This window comes from Pan troglodytes, chromosome 6, assembly GCF_028858775.2.
Source record: "Pan troglodytes isolate AG18354 chromosome 6, NHGRI_mPanTro3-v2.0_pri, whole genome shotgun sequence".
Lineage (NCBI taxonomy): Eukaryota > Metazoa > Chordata > Mammalia > Primates > Hominidae > Pan > Pan troglodytes.
Window position 1 is genome coordinate 23,721,093 of NC_072404.2, and position 25,481 is coordinate 23,746,573.

The 25,481-nt window shown below is 37.1% G+C and overlaps 1 protein-coding gene and 1 long non-coding RNA gene across 11 annotated transcripts in view; one reads left to right on the forward strand and one right to left on the reverse strand.

The window, feature by feature from the left end:
- The window catches only part of SNX13 (sorting nexin 13), a 148,024-nt gene extending 131,694 nt beyond the window's left edge, over positions 1-16,330 (reverse strand). For 8 of the 10 annotated variants that reach the window (XM_063814063.1, XM_016957120.4, XM_518985.8 and 5 more), the window contains exon 1: positions 15,971-16,330. In XM_063814063.1, coding sequence (XP_063670133.1) covers positions 15,971-15,982 — 12 coding nt within the window. In that variant the 5' untranslated portion in view covers positions 15,983-16,330. The remainder of the gene's footprint in view (positions 1-15,970) is intronic. The other 2 variants (XM_063814065.1, XM_063814064.1) reach the window with 2 other exon arrangements.
- LOC134810411 (uncharacterized) overlaps positions 1-25,481 on the forward strand; it is a 63,511-nt gene that overhangs the window by 23,782 nt on the left and 14,248 nt on the right. The gene's annotated exons all lie outside the window — the stretch shown is intronic.

Genomic DNA, 25,481 nt, shown 5'->3' on the forward strand with positions numbered 1-25,481 from the left:
TATACAAAGAATTATTAAAACTGAGTAAGAAACATGAATAACCCAATTTAAAAATGGGCACAAAAAGACATTTCTCCAAAGAAGATATACAAATGAAATATGAAGATATATACATGAAAAGGTGCTCTCTAGAGGCACTAGAGAGATGCAAACAAAAACCACTAAGAGATGCTACTTGCGCTCACCAGGATGACTGTAATCAAGTGTTCTGGAGGATATGGAGAAAACAAAACCTTCCTACACTCCTGGTAGAAATGTAAAATAGTGCAGCCACTTTGAAAAATAGTTTGCAGTTTCTCAAAAGGTTAAAGAATTACTGTATAACCCAGCAATTCCATTCCTAGGTATAGACTCAAAAGAAATGAAAACATATTTCCACAAAAAACACTGTGGAAACACAATACAAATGTTCACAGCAGCATTATTTGTAATGACCAAAAAGCAGAAATAACCCATATGTCCAGCAACTGATGAAAGGATAAGCAAAATGTAGTATATCCATACAATGGAATGTTACTTGGCAATAAAAATAAATTTGAAGTCCCATTACATGATACAACACGGATGAATCTTGAAAACATGCTAAGTGAAATAAGCCAGTCACAAAGGCCCACATATCGTACAACGCCACTCATATAACATGTTCAAAACAGGCAAAACCGGCCTGGCACAGCGGCTCACCCCTGTAATCCCAGCACTTTAGGAGGCCAAGGCGGGCAGATCACTTGAGTTCAGCAGTTCAAGACCAGCCTGGCCAACATGGTTGAAACCCCATTTCTACTAAAAATATAAAAATTAACTGGGCATGGTGGCACGTGCCTGGAATTCCTGCTACTCTACTCAGGAGGCTGAGGCAGGAGAATCACTTGAACCTGGGAGGCAGAGGTTTCAGTGAGCCGATATCATGCCACTGCACTACAGCCTGAGTGAAAAAGTGAGACTCCGTCTCAAAAAAAATAGGCAAAACCATAAAGACAGATTAGTGATAGCCTGCTGTGTGAAGGAGAAAGAAGTGCGGAGTAAAAGGAGGAGGAGTTTTCAGTTTGGAGTAATGAGGTACTTCAACTTATTTTGATGACAGATGCCCAACTCTGTGAATATAGCAAAAGCCATTGAATTGAATGCCTTAGTTAGGTGAATTGCATGGTATATGAATTATATCTCAATAAAGCTACTTTTCAAATTACAACTAAACAACCCAGAGAAGTAAACATAAGCAGAATAGGCTAAAGGACAGACATATAGATCAAGGGAACAAAACAGATTCAAGATAAAACAAAATAAAAGCAATTCTAAAAAATAAGTAATTAAAAAAATAAGGTACTATCTCTAGTGCAGTGGTTCTCAGCCAAGGGCAATTTTGCTCCCCATGAGACACTTGGCAATGTATGGAGAAAGTATGGATTATCACACCTTGTTAGGGAAGGCACTATCATAGACCAGGCCAGGGATGTTGCTAAGCATCCTACAATGCACAGGACAATCTCTCACAACAATGAAGAGGACAAAGAAGGGGAAAAAAGAGGAGGAGAAAGAGGAAAAGAAAAGGAGAAAAAGAGGAGAAAGTGGAGGAGGAATAAAGGTATTCTATATTAAAGAAACATAACAATCACATTACTGAATTAGAACCTGGTTCTAACTGGGAAAATCTGCACATACCAAGTATTAGATTATAATTGGGAATTGCCGATAATTTTACTAGGTGTAACAATAATGTTGTGGTTATAGGTATTTTTTCAATTCTTTAGCCTGGGAGATTCAGGAGAGCATTTTAAAAAGTGACATAATATCAGCAATTTACCTTAAAATAGTTGAGCTATAAAAACAACAAAAATAACAGAGAAAGTTGGGGCATATCCATAGAGCTAGGGTAACAGAAGATAAATACGAAGAAAGTAGAGAGAAAGCAAATATGACAGTTTTAACAAATCTAGGTAACTGTATAATGGGTGCTAGTGACAGTATTTTTTTTCAGGGTTTCTGTATGTTTGAAAGTGTGCTATATAAAAAATTAATTTAAATTAGGAATATTTTTCCCCTACAAAACACATCACAAATATACTAACAATATGTAGAAAACTGCTTGGAAATTCTGGCTTTAAAAAAGGTAAATTGTTGTACTATCTAGGGCTGGGAAAGGTCATTTTTAGAAAGGCAAAATCTATAGAAAAAGATCAACATATTTGAAAACATACAATTAATTTTTTCCTAATAACAAAACAAAATCAGAAAGTATACATATACTTGTAAAAATACATGCACCATACGCAACAAAAGATGATAATCCATGAGTAAACAGATGTTTATAAATCATTAAGAAATAGACTACTACTCCAGACCCGGCACAGTGGCTCACACCTGTAAATCCATCACTTTGGGAGGCTGAGGTGGATGGATTACTTTGAGCTCGGGAGTTTGAGATCAGCCTAAGCAACATGGTGAAACCCCATTTCTACAAAAATACAAAAATCAGCTGGGCATGGTGGCACGTGCCTGTAGTCCCAGCTACTTGGGGGGCTGAGGCAGGAGGATCACTTGAGCCTAGGAGGTCAAGGCTGCAGTGAGCCGTGTTCGTGCTACTGCACTCTAGCCTGGACGACAAAGTGAGACCCTGTCTCAAAAAAGAAAAAGGAATAGACTACTACTCCAAAGAAAAACAGGATATGAACAGCAATTCAAAACAGGAAATATAAATGGCTAATAAGCATATGAAAAGATTATCTACCTTACCAGCAATCAAAGAAATCCAAAATTTTAAAGCAAGAATGTAATTTTTCACCTATGTAATAAGCAAAGATAAAAAGTTATGTCAAATTTTTTGTTTTAATAAGCTAAACAAGATTAAAAAATATAAACTATGCTCTTGACATTTATTTTGACATATATATACATTATATATATGTGTATATATTATGCGTGTACATATAATATATATGTGTATATGTGTGTATATATATAATATATATATGTGTGCATGTGTGTATATATATACATGTATATATATATATATATATATATTAGAAACAGTGTCTCACTCTGTTGCCCAGGCTAGAGTGCAATGATGCGGTCATAGCTCACTGCAGCCTCCAACACCTGGACTCCAGCAATCCTCCCGCCTCAGCCTCCTGAGTAGCTAGGACTACAGGCACACACCACCATGCCTGGCTAATTTTTTAATTTTTTGCAGAGACAAGGTCTCCCTACACTGCCCAGGCTGGTCTAGAACTCACGGGCTCAAGCAATCCTTTCACCTCAGCCTCCTGAAGTACTGGGATTACAGGCATGAGCCACAGCACTCAGCCAGAAATTAAAATATTCTTGACTGTCCAGGTTTCTCAATAATTTTCCTATTCCATAAATACTCTGTTCTCTTTAGACTGCCTGTCCTTATGACACTAAACCAAAATAAAATTTATTATTTTGACATAATACAACACTACACTTGGCATTTCTAACCTTCTGTCTACCTCCTAAGCACTCTGTTTGGGCCACATGATAGTACTTAAAATCCTCAAGCATCAAGACCATTTCTATCATTACCTCATACTAAAAATAAGCTCAGTTACATGGAAATTCACCTTCAATTCCTTTAACTGAGTTAGAACAAATTTAGTTTATGTATCAGAAGATTTCCACTCACAAAGTGTTCCTCTACTAAATAAAGTACAGAAAACTTTTATCACAGCAGTTCCCTGGTACAAAAGCAAGATAAAACAGGCCATATTCAGAAATGCCCCCTATCCATCTCTCCTTCATACAGGACTACAACAATACAATAAAAGTCCTCATATTTACAAGTTTTGACTTCTGCTTTTCTCCATAATACAGACTCCAAGGGGAAATCAAAGCAACACAATCCTACCACAGCAGAGAAAGCTAGACCCTCAATGCATGGTATTAACACTTCATTTCTTTCTTATGAAAAGGAGCACCCTCTAAAACAACAATAGGAGCTATCATTTATTAAGTGCTTACTTGGCCAGGCACAGCAGCACGTGGATGTAGCCCCAGCTACTCAGCTACTCAGACTGAGGCAGGAGGGTTGCTTGGGCCCAGGAGTTTGATTCCAGCCGGGGCAATATAGCAAGAACCCATCTCTAAAAAAACATATATATTAAGTGCTTACAGTTGGCTAGGATTTGCTAACCACTTTAACTATATCTAGTTCTCACAATTCTATGACATAAGTTATACTAACTATTCTACAGATTTAAGAAATAACAGCTAAGTGATAAAACTGGAGCATGAACTGAGCTTTGGCTCAAAACCCAAGCATGTTCTTGAACCATTACTTTACACTGACTCTCAAGGTTTTTTAAAAGGGAGGATGGGCAAAATTCTGCACATAATATCTAAATAATCAAACAAAACTGATTAACTTAGATTCAAAAAGTTCAATTATGAGAAAAAAACAGAACAAACTAACCTGCCACTAACATCTTAAAATCCTTGATGCTTTTTAGGAATCTGATGTAGATTTTGTAGGTGTTAAGATAACTTTCAGGGTATTTTCTAAAGTTAGTAACAACTCAATATCAGAACAATGACTCTGACCCTGAAAATACTACAAGATTCTTTTAACTCAATAAAAAGTAAGATTAATGGTGTTCATTTAAGTCCAAGATGATGTCTTTTCAATCAAGATAAATTCAGATAAGGGGTATATGAGAAAATTATACTGGGCTCTACTGCTCATGAAAAAAGTGTATAAACCATTCTATTTGTTACCCTTTTAAATTAACAATAAAAAGTATTTTTTAAACCTATAAATAAAGTATAACAAAAAATAGAAGTTAAATTTTCTATTTTGGCTTTTTTAATCTATTTGAGAAGGGGTAGAAAGATTAAAGGCTAGGGAATATACCCTGAGAGAGAAATTTGCAGGCCTGTAGACACAGAGAAGAATAATGAATACAGAAAGGAGAAAAAACAAATCAACAAATACACAAAGCATCAGTGACAAGAAAGAAAAGATGGAAAGCATAGAGTGTAACTATATAAAGGAATAGAGATAGATATAGATTCACCCATAAAGGACCTTAATGGCATAATCTCCAACTAAGTAAAATGTTACTGTAACAGGCAGAAAACCCCACTCCTTGAGTATAACAGTTTATTCTATTATTATGTGAAAAGATAAGCAACTGCTGCATATAAAGGGACTGAAATTATGTATATGCTTAATATCTACAATTTAAATTTATATCAGCACAAATTTTATTTGTAATACCTTAGCCCTAAGTCTCTTTACCTACTGCACAATACTATTAACACCACTCAAGTCAACTACATATTTAAAAAAAAAAGATTTTTAACACTCCTCACCTTTATGCTCTAAGACAATTCAACAGAAGAGCTTATATAAATGAGAGCAACTTTACATAAAACTTTATCAAACTGACAAGAACCATAGTACTTCTCATGTCAGAAAACTACAATAATAGCATTTCAAAAGCATAATATGCAAGTGTACTACAATCTTTCCTTTTCATTTCATCTACAGTAAAAGTTTTAGTGTCCAAAAGAAACATATTGGTTAGCCAAAAATTGTGGTTATGATCAATTCATATTACACAGGTGTCATCCCTTTGTATTTCCTCCCGAAATTCAGTCTAAATCTCACTCTTAGTATTCACTTTGGAAATGCAATACGTAAATTGAGAAGTTAGTAAAAACTGAGATAGAAAGTAAGGAAAGAATTAGATCATCTGGGTCATACAGGATTACTCTTGACATTTTAAAACTACCTCAAAGAACACTAAAACAACTTCAAACATATTAAATTCTAAGTTTTGAAAATAAACCACTTGCTATTTACATCAGAGAATATAAGAATAAAGCCTCAGATTTATTGTTACTGTAGGAAACACTGCACAGTACATGTGTTACTTCACTTAATACTTGCAACAACCCTATGAGGTCAGTACCATTAATTTATAAGTCACACATATAAGAAAACTGAGGCTCTGAAACGTTAGCAACCTTTCCAAGGTCAAAATGCTCGGAATCGAGAAAACTGAGATTCAAATCCAAATAATCTGACACCAGCCATCACTCTTAACCAAAAGTATACATTTTTATTCAGAAATTAGGAATATTTGGTTTGGGATTAGAGGAGATATATATACATATATAAAAAAGATGATTAACACTGAATCCTAGTATAAAGATAATCTTTCATCATCACATAAATTTTGTGTTAGTGCCTATTATATGATTGAATATTCTGAGCTGCTGATATTAATTTCTGGGTTTCAGATTCATAAAATACATTTTTAATGCATCATAAAATACTCTCAAGTCTACTTGGTTTTTCTAAAACCTTTATGCAACCAATACTCGCTATTTGGAAAGTATATTATTTCAGTTTCTTTTCCTGTAACTTTGTGGTGTTCTGCCCTTCAACCCCTGGGCCACAGAGCATTACAGGTCCATGGCCCATTAGGAATCAGGCCGCACAGAAGGAGGTGAGCAGCAGGGGTTAGTGGCGGGGAGTGGGCTTTTCCACCTGAGCTCAGCCTCCTGTCAGATCAGCTGGGACATTAGATTCTCATAGGAGCACAACCCCTATTGTGAAGTGCACATGCAAGGATCTAGGTTGCATATTCCTTATGAGACTCTCATGCCTGATGATCTAAGGTGGAACAGTTTCATCCCGAAACCATTCCCCCCAACAGCCGTCCGTGGAAAAACTGTCTTCCACAAAACCGGTCCCTTGGTGCCAAAAAGGCTGGTGACTGTCATTGTAGCCCATTTATTTTACTCTCCTGACTCCCACCAGGATTAAGACTATTGCAATACTTTAAGTGTTGAGCAGTTAGGTACCATACAAGAAAAAGACCAGATGTTAGTAATTAATACCACATGTAAAATAGCTGATTATATTAATAGTTGCAGTCTGAATTAAACACCAGTTGTGTTTCTCAGCTGAGAAAAATTCTGAGAAAACAAGCTATCTCAAACTCAGGAAGAGAACAAATTGCAAAATACAATATTACAGCTTGGAGAAACACTGGATAACACAATATCACATCTTAAAGTCAGAACATTATTTCCTAATATTTATGTAATAACAGAAATACGGTGAAATTTTATTTCACATTTAACTCTTCCACTAAAATTGTACAACTTCAGTTTTATAATTTCCAAACTTCACATGACAATGAATCCAAAGGCCATTCTCCACAACTCTAGCTCGAAAATAAAAGAAATCACAAAACAAAGAATCACAACTCTTTCCTATGCTAAGCCAGTCAGGCTAAAAATAGCCCCCAAGTTTCAGGTATAAAACCAATTCAGGTTTAAATGGAATAAGAACCAAGGATTCTCCAACAATGCACAGCTAAGGTCAAGAGCAAAGCTGGATTCACCTTAGGGTCTTCACAGATGCATCAGAATAAAAAGATCCCTTAGGAAATCAGAGAAAACAGTGCAATAAGTAAACAATGGTGAATTATTCCAGTTAATATACATGATCCTCTCATAAGTATATTTACAGACCATTATTCTACTTTAACAGTGGAACAGAGCAGAATCATCTTATTGAACTTTTCTGGTATATATTATTTCTGAATATACAGTGGAATTACAGATGCGCAAACGACATAACAGTACTCTGTCTCCAAGATTGAACAGAGACGCATTTTAGTCAAGAGACTGTGGTAGCAGCTGCCCTCCTTAAAAATGGACCCCCAAAATTTCCAACTTTGAAACCACGGCCAAATTTTTACTGATACTTACAAACTTTCAAGATAGCATCAAAGGTCATACAAATTGAAACAGTCAACAAAGTGCCATGAAAATCAGCATTATTGTACTATTACAGACAAAGCTTTCTTTAAATGTATCTAGTTTAGGAATTAAATTTTAAGTAATATTAATGAAATCATAATATCAAGTAGTAAGAGATACAAAATAAAATCCAAGTCCTTCTTGCATTTATAATTGGTTATATCAAAGTAACAACCTAATCAGATTTTTCCCTGTAGGAAAAATTAAGACAGAATTTCATTCCTAACTAAAAGCCTCAGGTTCAACTTTTTTTTGTCCCATTGCTCTTAAACACAATATTTAACCACAATGTACTTACTATATAAAATGTCTAATGAACAGATAGTAACCAATCCTTTAAGGGTAATTAATATGATGGTTTAAATTTATCATTGACAATTTCATCTCCGTAATTTTTCACTTTAATCTTAATTTTTCTTGAGGAAATATTCAACATTCATTCATTCAACAGATATTTAGTGAGGCCTACTAAGTATCAAGCTCTATTCTAGGCTCTGGGAGTACACCTATGAGGCCCATCCTCAGGAGTTTACTCTATTAGGGAAAAACATGTAACAAGCAAATAAATATATACATAACACGTGGAGGTGGAAACCGCAGGATCAAGTACTACTTTCACCAGGTTGACTCTTCAATTGCAAGAAATCCATTTCAGAGCTGCTGTCTCATCCAAACTAGTAGATTTACCAGGAGTTGTAAAGCTAACCCAAGTCACAGTTATCTTTTAATTATATTCTCCAATCTTTTCCCCTCTTAACTTTTCACCCTTTAGTGGTATCATTTTATTCTGACAAAAGACCTCAAGGCTCCCACTTTGATGGCCTAAGTGGTACAATGCTAAATTTAGCGCTGATAGTGATTTCTGAGGACAGGTTTCCCAACTGACTCACCACTTCAACACTAGAACTTATCAGCATGTGCCTAGTACAAAGTAGGCATACTCTTGTTTGGTGAAGAAATCAATCCATAAATATCAATCTCCAGCACAAGTTATAACGAAAGCCTTATAAACATTATCCTTAATAACAGCTTTTCAAGGATTTACCAAGTCTGATTAAAAATAAAAGATTTTTCTTCCCACAAATGTTTGGGAATATGTACAGACAAATGGCTGGTAACCCTCAAATAAATCATCTTTTTCAAAACATTTTTTAGAACTTTGCTTTAAGGCGGCCGGGCCCAGTGGCTCATGCCTGTAATCCCAGCACTTTGGGAGGCCGAGGCGGGCAGAACATGAGGTCAGGAGATGGAGACCATCGTGGCTAACCTGGCGAAACCCCGTCTCTACTAAAAACACAAAAAATTAGCCAGGCGTGCTGGCACACGCCTGTAGTCCCAGCTAGTCAGGAGGCTGAGGCAAGAGAATCGCTTGAACCCGTGAGACAGAGGTTGCAGTGAGCTGAGATCGCGCCACTGCACTCCAGCCTGGGCAACAGAGCGAGACTCTGTCTCAGGAAAAAAAAAAAAAAAAGAGAGAACTTGCTTTAAGGCATTCATTGAAATCAATTTACCAACCACACAAGAAACTATCCCCTTTTTCCTCTTTCACTTCTTTTAGTCTATTCCCTGTCTCCCCTGTAACTGCACCACTAGCCAGGAGACTCCCCTCCTAATTTCCCCTCAGGACCCACCCACCTATCCACCAAGAAAATAGTGAGCAATAAAACTACATGGAGCCTAGGATTTACATTCATTAGTACAAGGAATATACAGAAAAAAAAAAAAAAACCCCGATGTACTACCACTATTTCTATAATGACTGGCAATTCACAAAGTTATACCCTCCATCATCTTATATGATCTTCATAACAATGTAAGAACAGCAAGAAAGGTGCTATTACCCCAATTTTACACAGAAGGAAATTAAAGCTCAGAAAGTTCAAACTAGTTCCCCAAAATCCCATCATAAATAAGTGATAAAGTTGAGACTCATCCCTTATAGTGCTTAACATACAGGTTTGTGTGTTGCCATATGTATAATTTGTTGATAGACACAGTATTTATCACTATCACTCCAGCCTATTTATTCATTTAATTCCAAATACTTTTAAAACGTTAAACAGTTTAAGAGCTATCTGCTTGCTTCAACGTTTCCTCCCCTTACACATATTTAAGGCTTTGTGACACCAAAATTAAACCTGACTCTGAAATAGAAAGTCAATTCCAGATTACAATCAATTGAGGAGGCACTTCATGGTCTAGGAAACCACAAAATTTCAAAGCACGGTTTAAAAAGCCATAATCTGAGAATCTCATTCAGGGAAAGCTGTAAAGTCATTGTGGTGGATAATTTTAGATGTCAACTTGACTATATTAAGGAATACCTAGAAACCTGGTAAAGCATTCCTTTGGATGTGTCTGTGAGGATGTTTCCAGAGGAGACTGAGATTAGCATGTGAGTCTGAGTGGACTACCTGGAGGTCTGCCTTCCATGTGGGCAGGCACCACCCAATCTGCTGGGGGCCCAGAGATAACAAAAACAGAAAGATGTATATCTACCAGAGCTGGGATACACTTTTCCACTCCCCAACTTGGGAGAAAGTGTAAACCATACATGTAATAAGGGGTTAACAGACTAAATATAAAAGGAACTCAATTCAATTTCAAGAAAATAACCATTTTTAAAATGGGCAAAGGGCTTGAATAGACATGTCTCAAAGGAAGACATAAATCTGGCCAACAAATACATGAAAAACTGCTCAGCATCACTAACCATTAGGAAAATGCAAATTAAAACCACAATGAGATATCACCTCACACCTGTTAGAATGGCTATAATCAAAAAAATGAGAGTAAGTGATGCCATGAATGTGAAGAAAAGGGAATTCTTGTACACTGTAGGTAGAAATGCAAATTAATACAAACATTATGAAAAATGGTATGTAGGTTCCTCAAAAACCTAAAAATAAAACCACCATACAATCTCACTCCTGGGTATATTTCCAAAAAACGGAACTCAATATGTTGAAAGGATATCCGCACTCCCAGGTTCACAGCAGCATTAGTCACAAAATTCAAGACAAAGAATCAACCTAAGTGTCCATCAATGGATAAACAGATGAAGAAAAGGTAGTAGATACAATGGAATACTAATTGGGCTTAAAAGAGAAGGAAATTCTGTCACTTGCTACAACATGAACGAACATGGAGAACATCATGCTAAGTGAAAAAAGCCAAGCATGGGAAGACAAATACCACACAATCTCACTTATATGTGAAATCTTAAGAAGTCGAACTCACAGAAGTAGACAGCAGAATGACAGATACCAGAGCCTGGAGAAGAGGGAGCAATGGGGATATACTGCTCAGAGTACAAAGTTTCAGACAGATAGAAGGAAGAAATTTTTAGATCAATTAAACAACTGTCAACAATCATGTATTATATTTTTTAAATAACTAAATTTCAATTGTCTCACCACAGAAAATAATCAAGGTGATATGTTATTCAGCTGCACTTAATCATTCCACATTGTACACACATTTCAAAATATCACCCTGTACCCCATAAATGCATAAAAATGACTGTCAATTAAAATAATATTTAAAAAGAAAAAATTCTTTAAGAATGTTTATCAATATTCCTCTTGGTTTGTCAAAAGATGCCAAGTAAGGCTGTGTGTAGAGTGGCAAGCCAGACTCATTTTAGATACTGATGTCCTTCCACTCCCGTTATAAAATCCCTTTCCTGCCTCTTAACACCTCTGAATGCCAGTGGACCTATGGTCTTCTTGCTTTGGTTAGTAGCTCTTGCAATGTCATTAATAATTAAAGAAACAGCTTATATAGCTTAAGGATTAATCTGCCCCAAGAGTATTTCTATTACAAATATATTAATCAACAAAACCAAGTCATAATATTTTACTAAGCACTTATGGGCAAGACAACTGTGTGTGAGTGTGGATGTATGTGCATGTGTGTGTTCAAAAGGACCCCTGGATGTTCAGGGAGCCTTTCTTGATACGTAACTCATCACTCCAGGATTTCCCTAAGTGGAATACAAGAAAGTATATTCACCTCCATGGTTAAATGACTCTGCAATATGCTGTAAATTCTATCATCTTCTTTGAAAATAAATCACCTATCAAAAACTAACTATGGTAAGTCCTCCAGAGAAGAAACCTATTAACTTTCTTTAGGCAAATATCCTCCAAATTTATTTCAACTACAAAACCTTTTACTTCTTTAACAACTATTAACCTGGAACTTCTCAAAGTGCTGCACTTTATGCCTTTTCCCATTTATATCAGATCTGTTAACTCCGAGAATCAGTGTTAATATTGAAAAATCAACAAATCTGGATGGAAGTAACAACACAAATAGAAACTATTTTTATTTAATAGTCACTTAATGATTCATATTTACAGACAACTCAAACAACTAATAGCTTTAAATAGCTACACTGTTTATTATGTTTTAAAACACAGGACAAGTGACAACATGTTGATAACTGGTTTCCATGCAAAAACAACCTCCAAAGTATGCCACAACACTGGAAAGTATTCAGCACATTTTCCCACATTTCTTACCTTTAGTTTTGTGTAATAATAAATGCTCAGAATTATAATCCTAATTGCTCCTGGTATCAAGAAAAGTTTAAAAGTGTGTTTGATGAAAATTCGCTGATAAATATTTCATTATCTTCTAATGTTGTGAAAACTCGGATTAATTAAAACAAATTCTCAGGTAAACAAACATCCCATGCTCTAATTTCGATATAGGAAGTTTACTGTTAGGTGAAAAAAAAAGAAAAAAAGAAAAAAAAGGAAGGGATAGAGGGAGAGTGAGGAGTGAATATTAAACAAGTAACTTTCATGTGCACTATGACAAATTTTTTGCCAAGTATAGCAGGAGTCACATTAGAAGCAGGAAGTCCTAACAGGAGCAAGGACAACAGAAGGGGAAAAAAACTAACATTAAAAAACAAAAAAAACAAAAAAAAACTAGCTAGACATTACATATAGCTCATCCCTGTATGTAAAATGCAAAAAAAAAATACATACATAAATATGACTAGCAAGTTTTCTAAATAATTCCATTGTATTTAAGATAAAATAATATAAATTGAAGCCAAAAAGTTTACATCGAGAACTATATGGGAGCTATACTTTCAATTTACATTAATCTATATTTCATAGGCTCAAAGTCCAATGTACATATTAGTTTGCTCAACTGAGTGATATTCCATTTTAGCTTAACTTAAAATGGTCCTTAATTGATCACTTGTGTGGCTTCTCATTTCTGAAAAGGTTTCAATTAGAGATATATTTTTGGCCTGGCACAGTGGCTCACGCCTGTAATCCCAGCTGCTTGGGAGGCTGAGGCACGAGAATAGTTTGAACCTGGGAGGTGGAGGTTGCAGTGAGCCAAGATCGCGCCACTGCACTCCAGCCTGGGCAACAGGGCAAGACTCCGTCTCAAAAAAAAAAAAAAAAAAGATATATTTTCACAAAACGCAAAACTGAAAAGTTTCATATGAACACTTATCATTACTATTCTCATTATGTATCTATGTACTTAGTATCCTCACCTTGGTTAAAAAAAAAATAAAAATAGTATGCTGATTTTATCAGCTACAAAGAAAATTAATGATGCATTCCACACTGAGTCATAAAAAGCACACAATGTGGAATAAGAGGACCTGAATATGATTTCTGTCTCCTCCATTCTTTATACAACTCTAAGTAAGCTCTTTCAACTCTCTCAACCTGTTTTATCATTGGTTAATGGGGATATCACCTACCTCAGTGTTGAGATGTAAAGAATCCAGGCACATAGTACAATTCACCACTTTCTGAGGACAGTAAATGCTTGCTGAGCATGACTAATATAAAGACAGGAGAATCTTTCATAGCACAGCTCATCACTACACATTTTGAGACCTAACATGAATTAAATCACATCTCCTAAAAGCTGCTGATCTAAGCCAGCGATGTCTAGCAGAAGCAATAAAAAGGAAGTCTCACACTAATTTTGTAGTAGCCAATATTGAGTGAAATTTTATATCTAAAATATCTCAAAATAGGACTAGTTTACGAGGCTTAGAAGCCTTGTTTAAAAAATGAAAAGGGAAAAAAGCTAAGGTAAAGCAGAAAGTCTTTTTTAAGTAATAATCATTTTCAGTTTACTGACAATATTCAGACAAGGAAGTACAATAGCATGTTTTAAAATCTATCAAGAGAGCTGAAAACTACTTGAGAGGCAGCAGAGCAAAATGGTCAGAGCTCTCTACTGAGAGTTAGGAGATGAGATTCCAGTTTCGACTGTCACTAATATTTAATAATTGACCTTGGACAAGAGTCTCTGGCTTCAGTTTCCTAATCTATAAACGACTACTGAAAACTATAGGGAAGACTTTAGTACAATTTAATCTGGGCCTTACTTTGGCGAGGCAATCTAGAAAAGTTAATAGAATGGGCTAGGTAGCAACTGCCAAGGTTGGAATCCTGCTTCTGCCACTTATAAGTTGTGCAGTGTTCACACAAAAAGTACTAAAGTACAGTTTACTTAATATTATCATTGATTTACTGTTTAAAATATTTCCCTAAAACGCAAAATTGCATTAAAATACAGAAGCTGAGAAAGCTCCATCTTTCCAAATCATTTTACTGGCAGACACAGAAGTAGTTCATTTGAAAGTATTAAAACTCTAAAACATGTTAACATAAGCTAAGTTTAATGAAAAGATCATATCATATAATATTACACATTAGAGACAACACTAAACACTTATTATAAGGCTAACTGTTCCCACTAAAATATCACACTTAAGGTAAAAATGAAACTTCTGCTACTTATAAGTCTTTTTTCTAATCTATTACTGCTAATCACAACACAAACTTATGCTATAACCATAATCTCAATTAACTCCAAGAATGAAAAATCTGTAGAATTTAGAAATATAAAATGAACTTCAAACAACTAAAAATACGTACTGTAGAAGTTACAATCAACCAGTAAGTATTTATCATATGCCAGGCTCTGTGCTTAGATTAAGTACAAACAGCAAAGTATAAAATTCCTCAAAGGCACGTTCCAAGGACCTGAAATTTCAGGCAAATACGTGCTTTACCACCACTTTTCACAAAATAAAAGCCACTCACCTACAAATGTTTGTATTTCCTTTTTGGCCCATGTAGGAATACTTCCCATTGCCCACTAAAACTGTTTCCTATTCAGTTCAGCCCATAAAAATGCCCAATCCGGTCAGTTCCTCACGTCAGGATCCTCACAGTACTTAAAGTGAACGGCTTCGAAAAAGGTATTTCATCAAATCACAAGGTTCAGTATTTTATGTTCAATGACACCTACACCTGCAGATACTACAACACATAACTGGGCTAACCTGGGTCAAGTACCTAGTTGCACCGATTTAGTTCTTCCCCTTAAAGTGTTGCTAGTAAAGGCAAACTCTACTTCTTCAAAAAGTCGGCTTTTTGCAATGCCCATTAGGCACTAGAAAAGGGAAATTGATTGGTTCGTCATAGTTGCCCTACTTCCATTTCAGGTCCAAAGAAAAAAACTATTCCATAGAGAGTAACAAGGGGGCCACACGCAAATCAAGGTGGCAGATGCTAAACTGAACTTTGTGATGACCACGATTTAACCGAAAAGGTGATGGATGTGGGGGAGGGGGATGACCCAACTGAGCCATACATGTGCAGCTTGAGATAAAAAGTCCACTTCATGAAGCAGTCAAAGCAGAGGGTGGGAAACAAACCGGTCGGGCCGAGCAACAACCCCAGGTTGCTGACCGAGCTCGGAGGCGGAGGGCCCTGGAGCCCAGGGACCAGAGAAAGGAGACCTAGGGCAAACCATAGGATAACAAGAACCAACAGTAACGTGGAAAGGCCAACGCTGCCACAGAGTAGCGTGTAAGGGGACACGAAGAAGGGAGCGATGAGTTAGAAGGGAGTGACAGCAGGAGGGAGACCAGTGCCAGGGGCGAGTGGCAAGTGGCAACTGCGAAAGGCGAGGCACGGGCAGCCGGAGGTGGTGGGACTCTGTTGAGTCAGCACAGCTCCTACTCTGAGGGCACTTGTAGGATCCCCGCTGCTCCTCGGGCCCTGGAGCCCGCGGCGAAGGGTCAGGCCCACCTTCCGTAGAGATGATGTTCTCTGACGGGCTGGCGCCGGCCCCTTCCCCATTTCACAGGTAAACACTGGCCACCATCGCCGCTTACCTCAGTTAACATTATTACACCCCGGGGAAGTGCGGTCCTCCCTAGCCTCGCCTCATGGCAACAGCCGTAGCAGCAGCGAAAACTGCTCGGGCCGCCGCCAACGGCGGCAACTGCTCCTTCAGTCTTCTCCCGGGCGGCGGCTTTACTCGGCTTCGCTGGCCTACCCCCGGCCCGGTCGCTCGCGACGGACGCGCCGCCATCTTGGAAGAGCGACGTCCGCGTCTCGCTGCAACGTGCGTTCCCATTGGCGGGCGCAGGGGCTGCCGGCGTCTCGTGACCGTCTCCATAGCGCCGGCGCGCGGAGAAGCGGAGGTAGGCTGTCGGCAGTCGGCTTGGCGCTGACTTGTAGGACCCTGGGACCGGGCGTCTGGGCCAACTTGGGACCGCTGGGAGTGCAGAGGGGCCCCAGCGCCCGAGCCTTCCGGGAATGGACGTGCGCGCCCTTGGGGCCGGCGCATCATCCACCGCCCACTAGCGTTGGCCCGCCCTGGGGAGAGGAGAAAATGCCAGAGGCCGACACTTGACTGATGGCGCTGCGGACCTCGCTGGTCTTGGGGACAAGGCGGCAGATTTCCTTTAGAAAAACTTCCCTCTCGCGTCTCCCTGGCCCCGCGGCGACCAAAGAGTTGGGGTTCGGCTTTCTTCTCCTGGGATTTAAGTGTTATTTGAAACAGCTCCCTGCGCGGCCCTTTTCTCCTAAACTTCGACAGAAACTTCCCTTTATCCCTACCAATCCTCAGTGAGTTCTTTACAGGGGTCCGAGACAGGTTGTAGATGTGATGCGGCTTATCGGCTTTACCCCGATGCTAGCGGAGTTAGGACTGTTGCTGATGTAATTGGCCAGCACCTGCCTAACAATGAAGGTTTAGTTATGCTACAAGTAAGACACCTCTAAAAAAACGTAAAACAGGCTTTACGTTTTACCTGCTATCTCCACAGGTTTACTAGCTGCTTAATACAATATGCTTGTATATCAAGGTGAGCAAATTTCAGCAAATGTCATTGTAAATAGTCCCAACTTAAATGGAATTGAACTCTGGAACTCAATGTGCATAGAAGTCCCTGAGACTGACGCCATTCTAGATCTACCACTAGATGGTTTGCGATGTACGGAATTAAAGGCAGTCACTTCTACCTGAATTGTGATGAAAGTAGTTTACCTGAACATGCTGGGAAAGTGTGCTACCCTGTTTTGTATTAGAAACCAGTTTCCAAGTAAATTGAAAAGCAAATTTTCAGACTTGACATTAAAAACACCTCCATGTCATTCTTACAAGAGGTACAAAAGCATTTTAGAAAACTAAAGCCAGGAGTTTCTTCCCTTTTACCAGAATCTTTTCCCTCCATTTAACAATAGTACTGTTGTGCTAAATGAAATTTACTTAATGTATTACTCTTACAGTCTCAAAACAATAAGGGCATTGCAAACCTTGTATTATCTCTATCGTGTCAAGGAAACAAAACGGTTCATTTAAGCAGTCATGCAAAAAATTCAAGAAAAACTGATTTTGTTCAATTCAACTAATTGAAGCAAAGTAGTTTTTCTTGTTGTTTTAATCTGCATTTTGTACATCATTTCCACATTGCCGGACCAGCAAAATTCTGACCTCTGCAATACAATAAAATGTGTTACTGGTATTGACAGATGAAGCCACAGATAGAAAATGAGCATGGAAATCCTACCTGGACTGAGGTATCAAAGGATACCAAGAGATACTAGAGACAACAAGGAACCTGGAAAAAGATAGTGTTCCAACCTGTAAATAAGAAAACAGAGAAGGAGGTTCATTCATATTTAACATACCAGCTAGTAAATTAAAACAGCAATGTAGTTGTCTGGCTTGAGTATTCAGTTTTATTCACTACATCTTTTTATCTTTTCTAGAAGCAAGGCATTAAGTGTTGACACTTGAGTATTGAACCAATCTGTGATATGACATGAATATGCCTTTAACTTTCAGAAGTTTGTCTACAGACTTAGGAGGAAACCAAAAGTAGTCGCTCTTCCAATGGCTTCCTAATTTTCTCAGCCAGAGTCTTTTCTGCAACCTAAAAATCCTATGCTAGCTGGCCTCCCAAGTCCTACCTCACCTCCACCCCTCTGACCTCATTTCTGCTAAGCACTTTGTTCCAGTTACACAGACCTGCTCCCTGCTTCTGTAACACCAAAGCATCTTCTTGCCCTGAGGCCCTTACACTGTGTATAGTTTCTATCTGCAAAGATCTTTCCACCAAATACCTGCATGGCTAGATCTTCCACTTCTGTCCAATCTTTGCTTAAAAGTCATCTTTTTTCAAAGAAGCCTACCCTAATCATCTCATTTAAAATATTGCCCCTTCCCCAGAATCCTCCCTTCCTTGCTTCTGTTTTTTTCATAGTACTTAACCTTCTAACCTTCTAACATCGTCATTTTCTATTTTTATTTTCTATTGCCTTCCCTCCGCTAGAATGTAAGCTCCACAAGATCGGGGATTTTTTTTTTCATTTTGTTCAATGTTTCCTTAGTACCTAAAATACTAGAATAGTAGATGGCACAGAGTAGATGCTCAATAAATATTTCTTAAGTGAATAAAGGAATGGGTGAATCATTGCCTAAAAGACACTAAAAGGAAAAGACCTAATTAAAACTATTTAAAAACAAAATCCTTGGTGTTGAAAGATTAAATTATTTAAAAGTTGGCCATTGTGTGTTCTCTTGTCTTCCAATTAATAGGAACATCACTTCTGCCACTGGAATGTTGAAGTGTATGACAATTGTTACTTCCACTAGAATGCTACAGAAAAGTTTAGGACAAAATTGTGAGCTATGCCTTTTCCTTCACCTTTTTTCTTTTCCTTTTTTTAAATTTGTTGTAGAGATGTGTTCTCACTATGTTGCCAGACTAGTCTCTGGACTCCTGGCCTCAAAGATCCTCAGGCTTTGACCTCCCAAAGTGCTGGGATTGCAGGAATGAGCCACCACACCTGGCCTCCTTCACTTTCTTAAATACATCTTGGGCATGAGTCAAAGTTAATTTCCTAGTAAGGGAAGCAACAAAGCGAATAAGGTATACTATTTAAGAGACTTAAGGAAATTAAGGAGTTATATAGTTGGAAAAGAGAATGCTTATAGAAACAGCTAGCTTTAAAAAAAAAAAAAAGCACCTAATTTGATACAGATTCCATGTCTTAAAAACATCCTATTCATATCAGTTGTTACAGAGGAAACCTGGGACAGGGTGATCTGAGATGCCTGGTTCTTTGGCTATCAGAAATTAAAACAAAGCAAGCTATCGAAAGGGATGCATCTGTGACTGTTACTGCAAAAGGTTTCATTCCTCAACAGCAGTGTCCAGTCTGTCTGATTAACACAGGAAAGCATGACAAAAAGAGGTAAGAGGCAAAAGTCAAGTGTATTTTTTGAGACGGAGTCTCGCTCTGTCACCGAGGCTGGAGTGCAGTGGCGCTATCTCTGCTCACTGCAAGCTCCGCCTCCCGAGTTCACGCCATTCTCCTGCCTCAGCCTCCGAGTAGCTGTGACTACAGGCGCCTGCCACCATGCCCGGCTAATTTTTTTTATTTTTTTTTTATTTTTAGTAGAGACAGGGTTTCGCCATGTTAGCCAGGATGGTCTCCGTCTCCTAACCTTGTGATCCGCCCGCCTCCACCTCCCAAAGTGCTGGGATTACAGGCGTGAGCCACCGCGCCCGGCCGTAAGATGCTTTTAAACAAGCCACTGCCAGTGATTTCTAAACCTACAAGCAAAAATTCGGAATATCCAAGTTGCCTGTTTTTTAGTTTTGAAACAAAAACAATTTCTTCTACATATTCAGGTTGTCACAAATTGGCTCTAATTGCTTTTTGAGAAGCAGGAAAAGTATGCCTTTAACCTCCTAGGCAAATTGCATCTAGCAAACAGTTGTCTCATTTAATCTTTTGATGTCTTAAAGCATTCTATTAACTCCAGTTTCTTCATAATGCAATATTGTCAGTGTCATCTACCATCTCTACTGAACATTAAATACTATATACTCATTAACAAGGATTGGTGTCAAAACCTGCAAATTGGTATTGAAATCATGCATTGACAACAGAGGAGACATCCTAAGAACAGATAAGAGTTGGATATCCCGATTCTTTTTTACAGCTTTAATAGGGCAGTAGTAAGCAGAAATCTCAGAGCATTTAAGAGTACTCTGAAGTCTAGCCCAGCATGTACTTTTTTCTTGCATGATACTTTTTGAGGCAATGTTGAGCCAACTCAAGACAGAAAGACAGAAGCAGAAATAATATGAGGCTTTACTAACAAATGCAGCCATAACAAAATAATAATGTACACAAATGCCTTCAATATTAGCTCCACAATGCAAAGATCTAAATAGAAAGAACCACATTATAAATTTGTAAAAGTCTATAAAATAATTAAGAGGTATTACTACATCAATGACACCTCAGTCAATCATTTTGAAAACAAAAATTTAGAGCACTTTTCAAACATTTAATTCTTAATTATGGATACTGTTTTTCAGTATCTATTATGGGCCAGGCACTGGTGGTAGACATTTTGCATGTATTATATTTAACATTTGAAAAAGACCATTACAGTAGATCACTACCCTTAGAGGCCACTAGAGGTTTAGTAATTTGCACCACATTACCTATCAAGGATTCATACTATCAACATGATTTATCACTGGTGATGTTGACCTTTATCACCTGAATGAGATAGTGTTTGTCAAGTTTCTCCACTGTAAAGTTACCATTTTCCCCCCTTCTATGCTATCCTCCTTGGATGGAAATCACTATGTGCAGCCCACACTTAAAGAGTGGGGATTTCTGCTTCTCCTTTTGCTGGTGGAATATGTAGATAAATTATGTGGCTTTTTTTTTTTTGCATGGGAGATTTGTCTTTTCTCCCTTTTTATTTAATCATTTATTTATATGAGTATGGACATATAAATATTTGTTTTATACTTTGAGTTATAATCTAATACTACTTTGTTGTTCAAATTGTCCCAGCTTTGGCCACTGGAGCTCTCTTAGTTGTCCTATTTCCTTTTAATATACTCCCATCAATGTGGTATGGTTTTTTGTTTGGTTAGTTTTGTTTTTAAGCACATGCTTACTTTCTAGTACTATAAGATGCTCTGGGGTCATCATGCCCCAGGCCTAGAATTAGCCATATCTTTCAGAAATCTTGGTTTCTTTTATTGGAGAATGGTGTCAGAAACCAAAATCTGGGCTCAAGAAGTGCTATTTGCTGCTTCAGTGTCAATTCTTTTAAGACCTGGTAGCTGACACAGCAAGGAATTAAATACTTGTATATTAACCCATGTATATATGCCTATGTATAAATATTTCTGCATGTAATCATCTGTATTTATATTAAGCTAAACGTGAATTCATACTGGTATCTCCAACTCTAATCCATTATCAGATGGATCATTCTAGTCTCTTCCCCTAGCTTATCTGTATGTAATTTCCACTTCAACAGTGAGAAACTGACACCTAACATCTACCATACATTTACTTAATTGTTCAGTTTGAAAATACATATATGGCAATTTCAGAATTGTTAACCCATACTCCCGTTGGAAACAAATTTATCAACTAGAGTACATTGCCTACATGCAGTTCCTTCAGTCTTATAGACAAATCATTCCTAAAGTCACTTAGTTCAGCACCTTTTCTCCCAACCCTTTCATTGAGGTTGTTTCATACGTTTGCAATACATTTAAATTCTCTTGTCAAAGTCAGCATTCTTTCCTGAGATCTGCCTACCTCCTAAATGATTTGATTTTTAATTTGCATACATTTTCACTCTTTGTGCTGCAAAGTTCTGCAAGTTCTGACAAATGCATTATGTCAGGTCTCCACTTTATAGTATCATACAGAATAGTTTCATAGCCCTAAAACATAAAGGAAAAGAGAAGTACGTAACAAAATTGCCTTTACATATTTATCTGTACACCCAAACAACTGATCATTGTATTGAATAAACTTCACTTTAATCATAGAGATATTTATATTGATAAATAATATGTAATCGATTTCTCTATAATACCTAATTACCTAATACTTGTTAAAGTCTTACCGTATGCTAGTAGCTGTTCTAAGTGCTTCACAATAATCCTATAAGATAGAAACTGTTGTTATTTCCATTTTACAAATGAGTAAACTGAGGCTCAGAGAGTTAAAATTTTTTGCTGAAGTTTATATAGCTAGTAGAAGAGCCAATATTTAAAGAAAAAATTATATATACACATTTATACATAACTGTGTATATGTATAAACTTATCTATATGTACGTATATATGTCATGTGAAGTTGTATGATACAGAATTGTGTGTGTACTGTGTCAAGTATATTAATTAAGCTAACTTTAAGAACTAAAAATTTTCAACCATCTTTGTCCTTCATTTTTTATGTGAATCATAAATGTTGTGGTGGGTCCTTGAACTCCTGTTTTTGCCTTTAGCCAAAGAAGGAAATGAGAAAAGGAATCAGTACTCATAGATGAAGCTTAATACGTGCCTATATTTAAGGCTTACCTCAGCTGGTTTCATTTTTACAGAAGAAGGGTGAAATCAAAGGCTGTCATTATATTGCTTCCTGTTTTACTATTTTAACAACTGAGGTAAAATAATAAGATTATTCTAAGAATTGCTGTTGTTTTTAAATGATAATATGATAATTTGCACAGTTAATTTGGCATGTCTTCACCCTTGCATATATGGTGATCTTTTTGTTTTGAATGAAAATTTTAAATTGAAAACTATTTATAATAAATGTATATACAATTAAATGGAAGAGATGTTACACACATGCCCCATAATATTGGCTGTGGAATAAAAAGAATACAAGCGTGGAAAGATTTGCACTGTGGCCTTGCCTTTGCTGTTTAATGAGATTAAACCTTGGAAATGAAAGATCACCATTTGTTGAGCTTCAGTTTCCTTTTCTGTAAAGTAATGAAATTAAAACATATAATTAGAGTAACACTAATATGCTGTCTACATTAATACGGTGGGTTATTATTGTAATCATTGGACAATGCCTTGTGGCTCAAGATCAAATGCTTCATAAGGTTTCTTTTCGTGTTAAAACTGTTATACTTAATGAAAGTAAGTTGCAGTTCATTTTCTTATCACTTTCCTTCAACAAACATATGCATCATCACCTTTTTACAAAAACCTTGCTACCAAGCAGTGGCACAAACTGCTGTGAACTATTTTGTGTATGATAATGAACTCCTTGAATTACCACCTTTCTATTTAAAATGAGACACCTCCTACCTTATAATGGCCATATGTGCAAATATCCATGAACAGAAAAATCAGCAAAAATGTCAAGAAAAGTCCTGGTGTATAAAAACAAATCAAATTATCAAATGAAAGACATGTAAAATCAGGCTATTTATTCTTGAAATCTATGGGATGTTCACCTAATCTCGATGGATAAGATTTGTATTCTGTCTTGTTCACTAAATCAGCAAAATGCTGAGGGCTTCACATTTTATTTTTAAAAATAGATGTCCTTTTCGAGTTTTCCTGTTGCTGGGGAAGTGTTCTTGCTGTTGCTAACAGAGAGCTAAATGTTCTGCTTTGAATGGGATGTGTTTGTTTTTATTGGTAGGAGTGGCAGAAAGATGAATGAAGGAATTCATGTTTTTTAACTGTGTTTCTTTAAGTGAGATGTCTGCCTTCTGGGTAGAGGTACCCCATTGGCTATTTACCAGATAATCTGTCTATACAATCATAGAATATGCTCATTTGTTTACATATTATTTTATTCATTAAATCTTAAATGGGCTAACTATTCAAATTTAGAGAGCATAAGGTTATGGACTTCATATCAGGAACATCAATTATCGCTCAACATCTAGTGGTTAGAAGGTACACAGAAGATACTTAAACCCTTTACATTTTTGCCTAATGTAATTTAGCCTCAAAAAAGGGAAGAAAAATAGATGAGATCTGGCTTTTTCTTTAAATCTTCTGATCATACAATTAAAATACAAGCCATTGTTTCTTAATCTTTATATATTACTCTTTGCTCTATTTACCACAGGAAACTGATGAGAGAAATATCACAGACAAAATATTACAAATTATTACTTTGGTATATACTGTGCTTAAAACTGCATGGAAAAACAGTAGTTATTCTGGCTATCCCGAGCTTAAAATAGGAATTACAGAATTACCTTGTAATGTAATTTTATTGCCCTGAAGTTAAGTTCTATATTATTATGATTTTAATTCTGTTGTAGTACTCTGTAAAAGATTGTTGATTTCTTAAACAAGAGCTTTTACTTTGTTTGAAGTTATGTCTGTTCTTCTGAGTAATTCATTGAACTTTATGGTTATGCCAGAAAATTTGGTAATGCTGAAATTCTACACTGTGAAAATATAATTGAGTTTCTAAATTTCATGTTTGTCTTTAGGGGAAGGTTGTTAATCTGTGAGTCATTGGTTTATGGGGAGGAGGCAATATTTCATAATATCTCTCTAAATCAATCTGTAGCATGATGATGCTATGTGTTCACCTAATTATTTCATTTTCCTCATTGATGTTGAAAGAGCTTACATGCTCTACCTATTTGGGCAGGGTGGTCTAATTAGCTTACATGAAAGGAGTGTAGCAATCCTCCCATCTCTCCATCTTCCAAGGTGACCTTGGATGCTACAGATTGAGGTAATAGAAACTCAAACTGGAAGGAACCACACAGGAGAACCCATCTACTAGATCAGGAAAAAAATACCTTTGGACTTTGCATGAGTGACAAATTCTTTTATTATTATGGGTGGCTGTTACAGCAGCTGGCAATATATGCCCTGAATTAAATGCCCTCTAACTCTACTTACTGAGAATAGAAAGTTTCTAACCTAAAGAATGTTTGCCCTCTTTTTCCCCCCACCCTTCAGAATGAGGGGACTGTTTTAATTAAGTGATATTACTTAAGTAGATCTCCAATTGATATACAATTCTCTAAGGACTATGGCCTTAATAAATCATGTCCTAGGTGTTATAGATTAGAACACACACACACACACACACCCACAGATTAAGATTTCTGAGTGAAAAGGGTGACCTCAAAACCCTGCTGTGGCCGGGCGTGGTGGCTCACACCTGTAATCCCAGCACTTTGGGAGGCCGAGGTGGGTGGATCACTTGAGGTCAGGAGTTCAAGACCAGCCTGACCAAAATGGTGAAACCCTATCTCTACTAAAAAAAAATACAAAATTAGCTGGGCGTGGTGGCACACACCTGTAATCCCAGCTACTCGTGAGGCTGAGGCAGGAGAATTGCTTGAACCCAAGAGGCGGAGGTTACAGTGAGCTGAGGTCGCACCATTGAATTCCAACCTGGACAACAACAGCAAAACTCCATCTAAAACAAAAAACAAAAAAAACCCTACTGCAACCAGGTTACACAGAAAAGAAAACCAAGGAAGCAATGAATAGCAATAAGGATGAATAAGACAGTTATGGACCGGAAACAGTGAACAGTTACTCTGAAAATCCTGAGAAC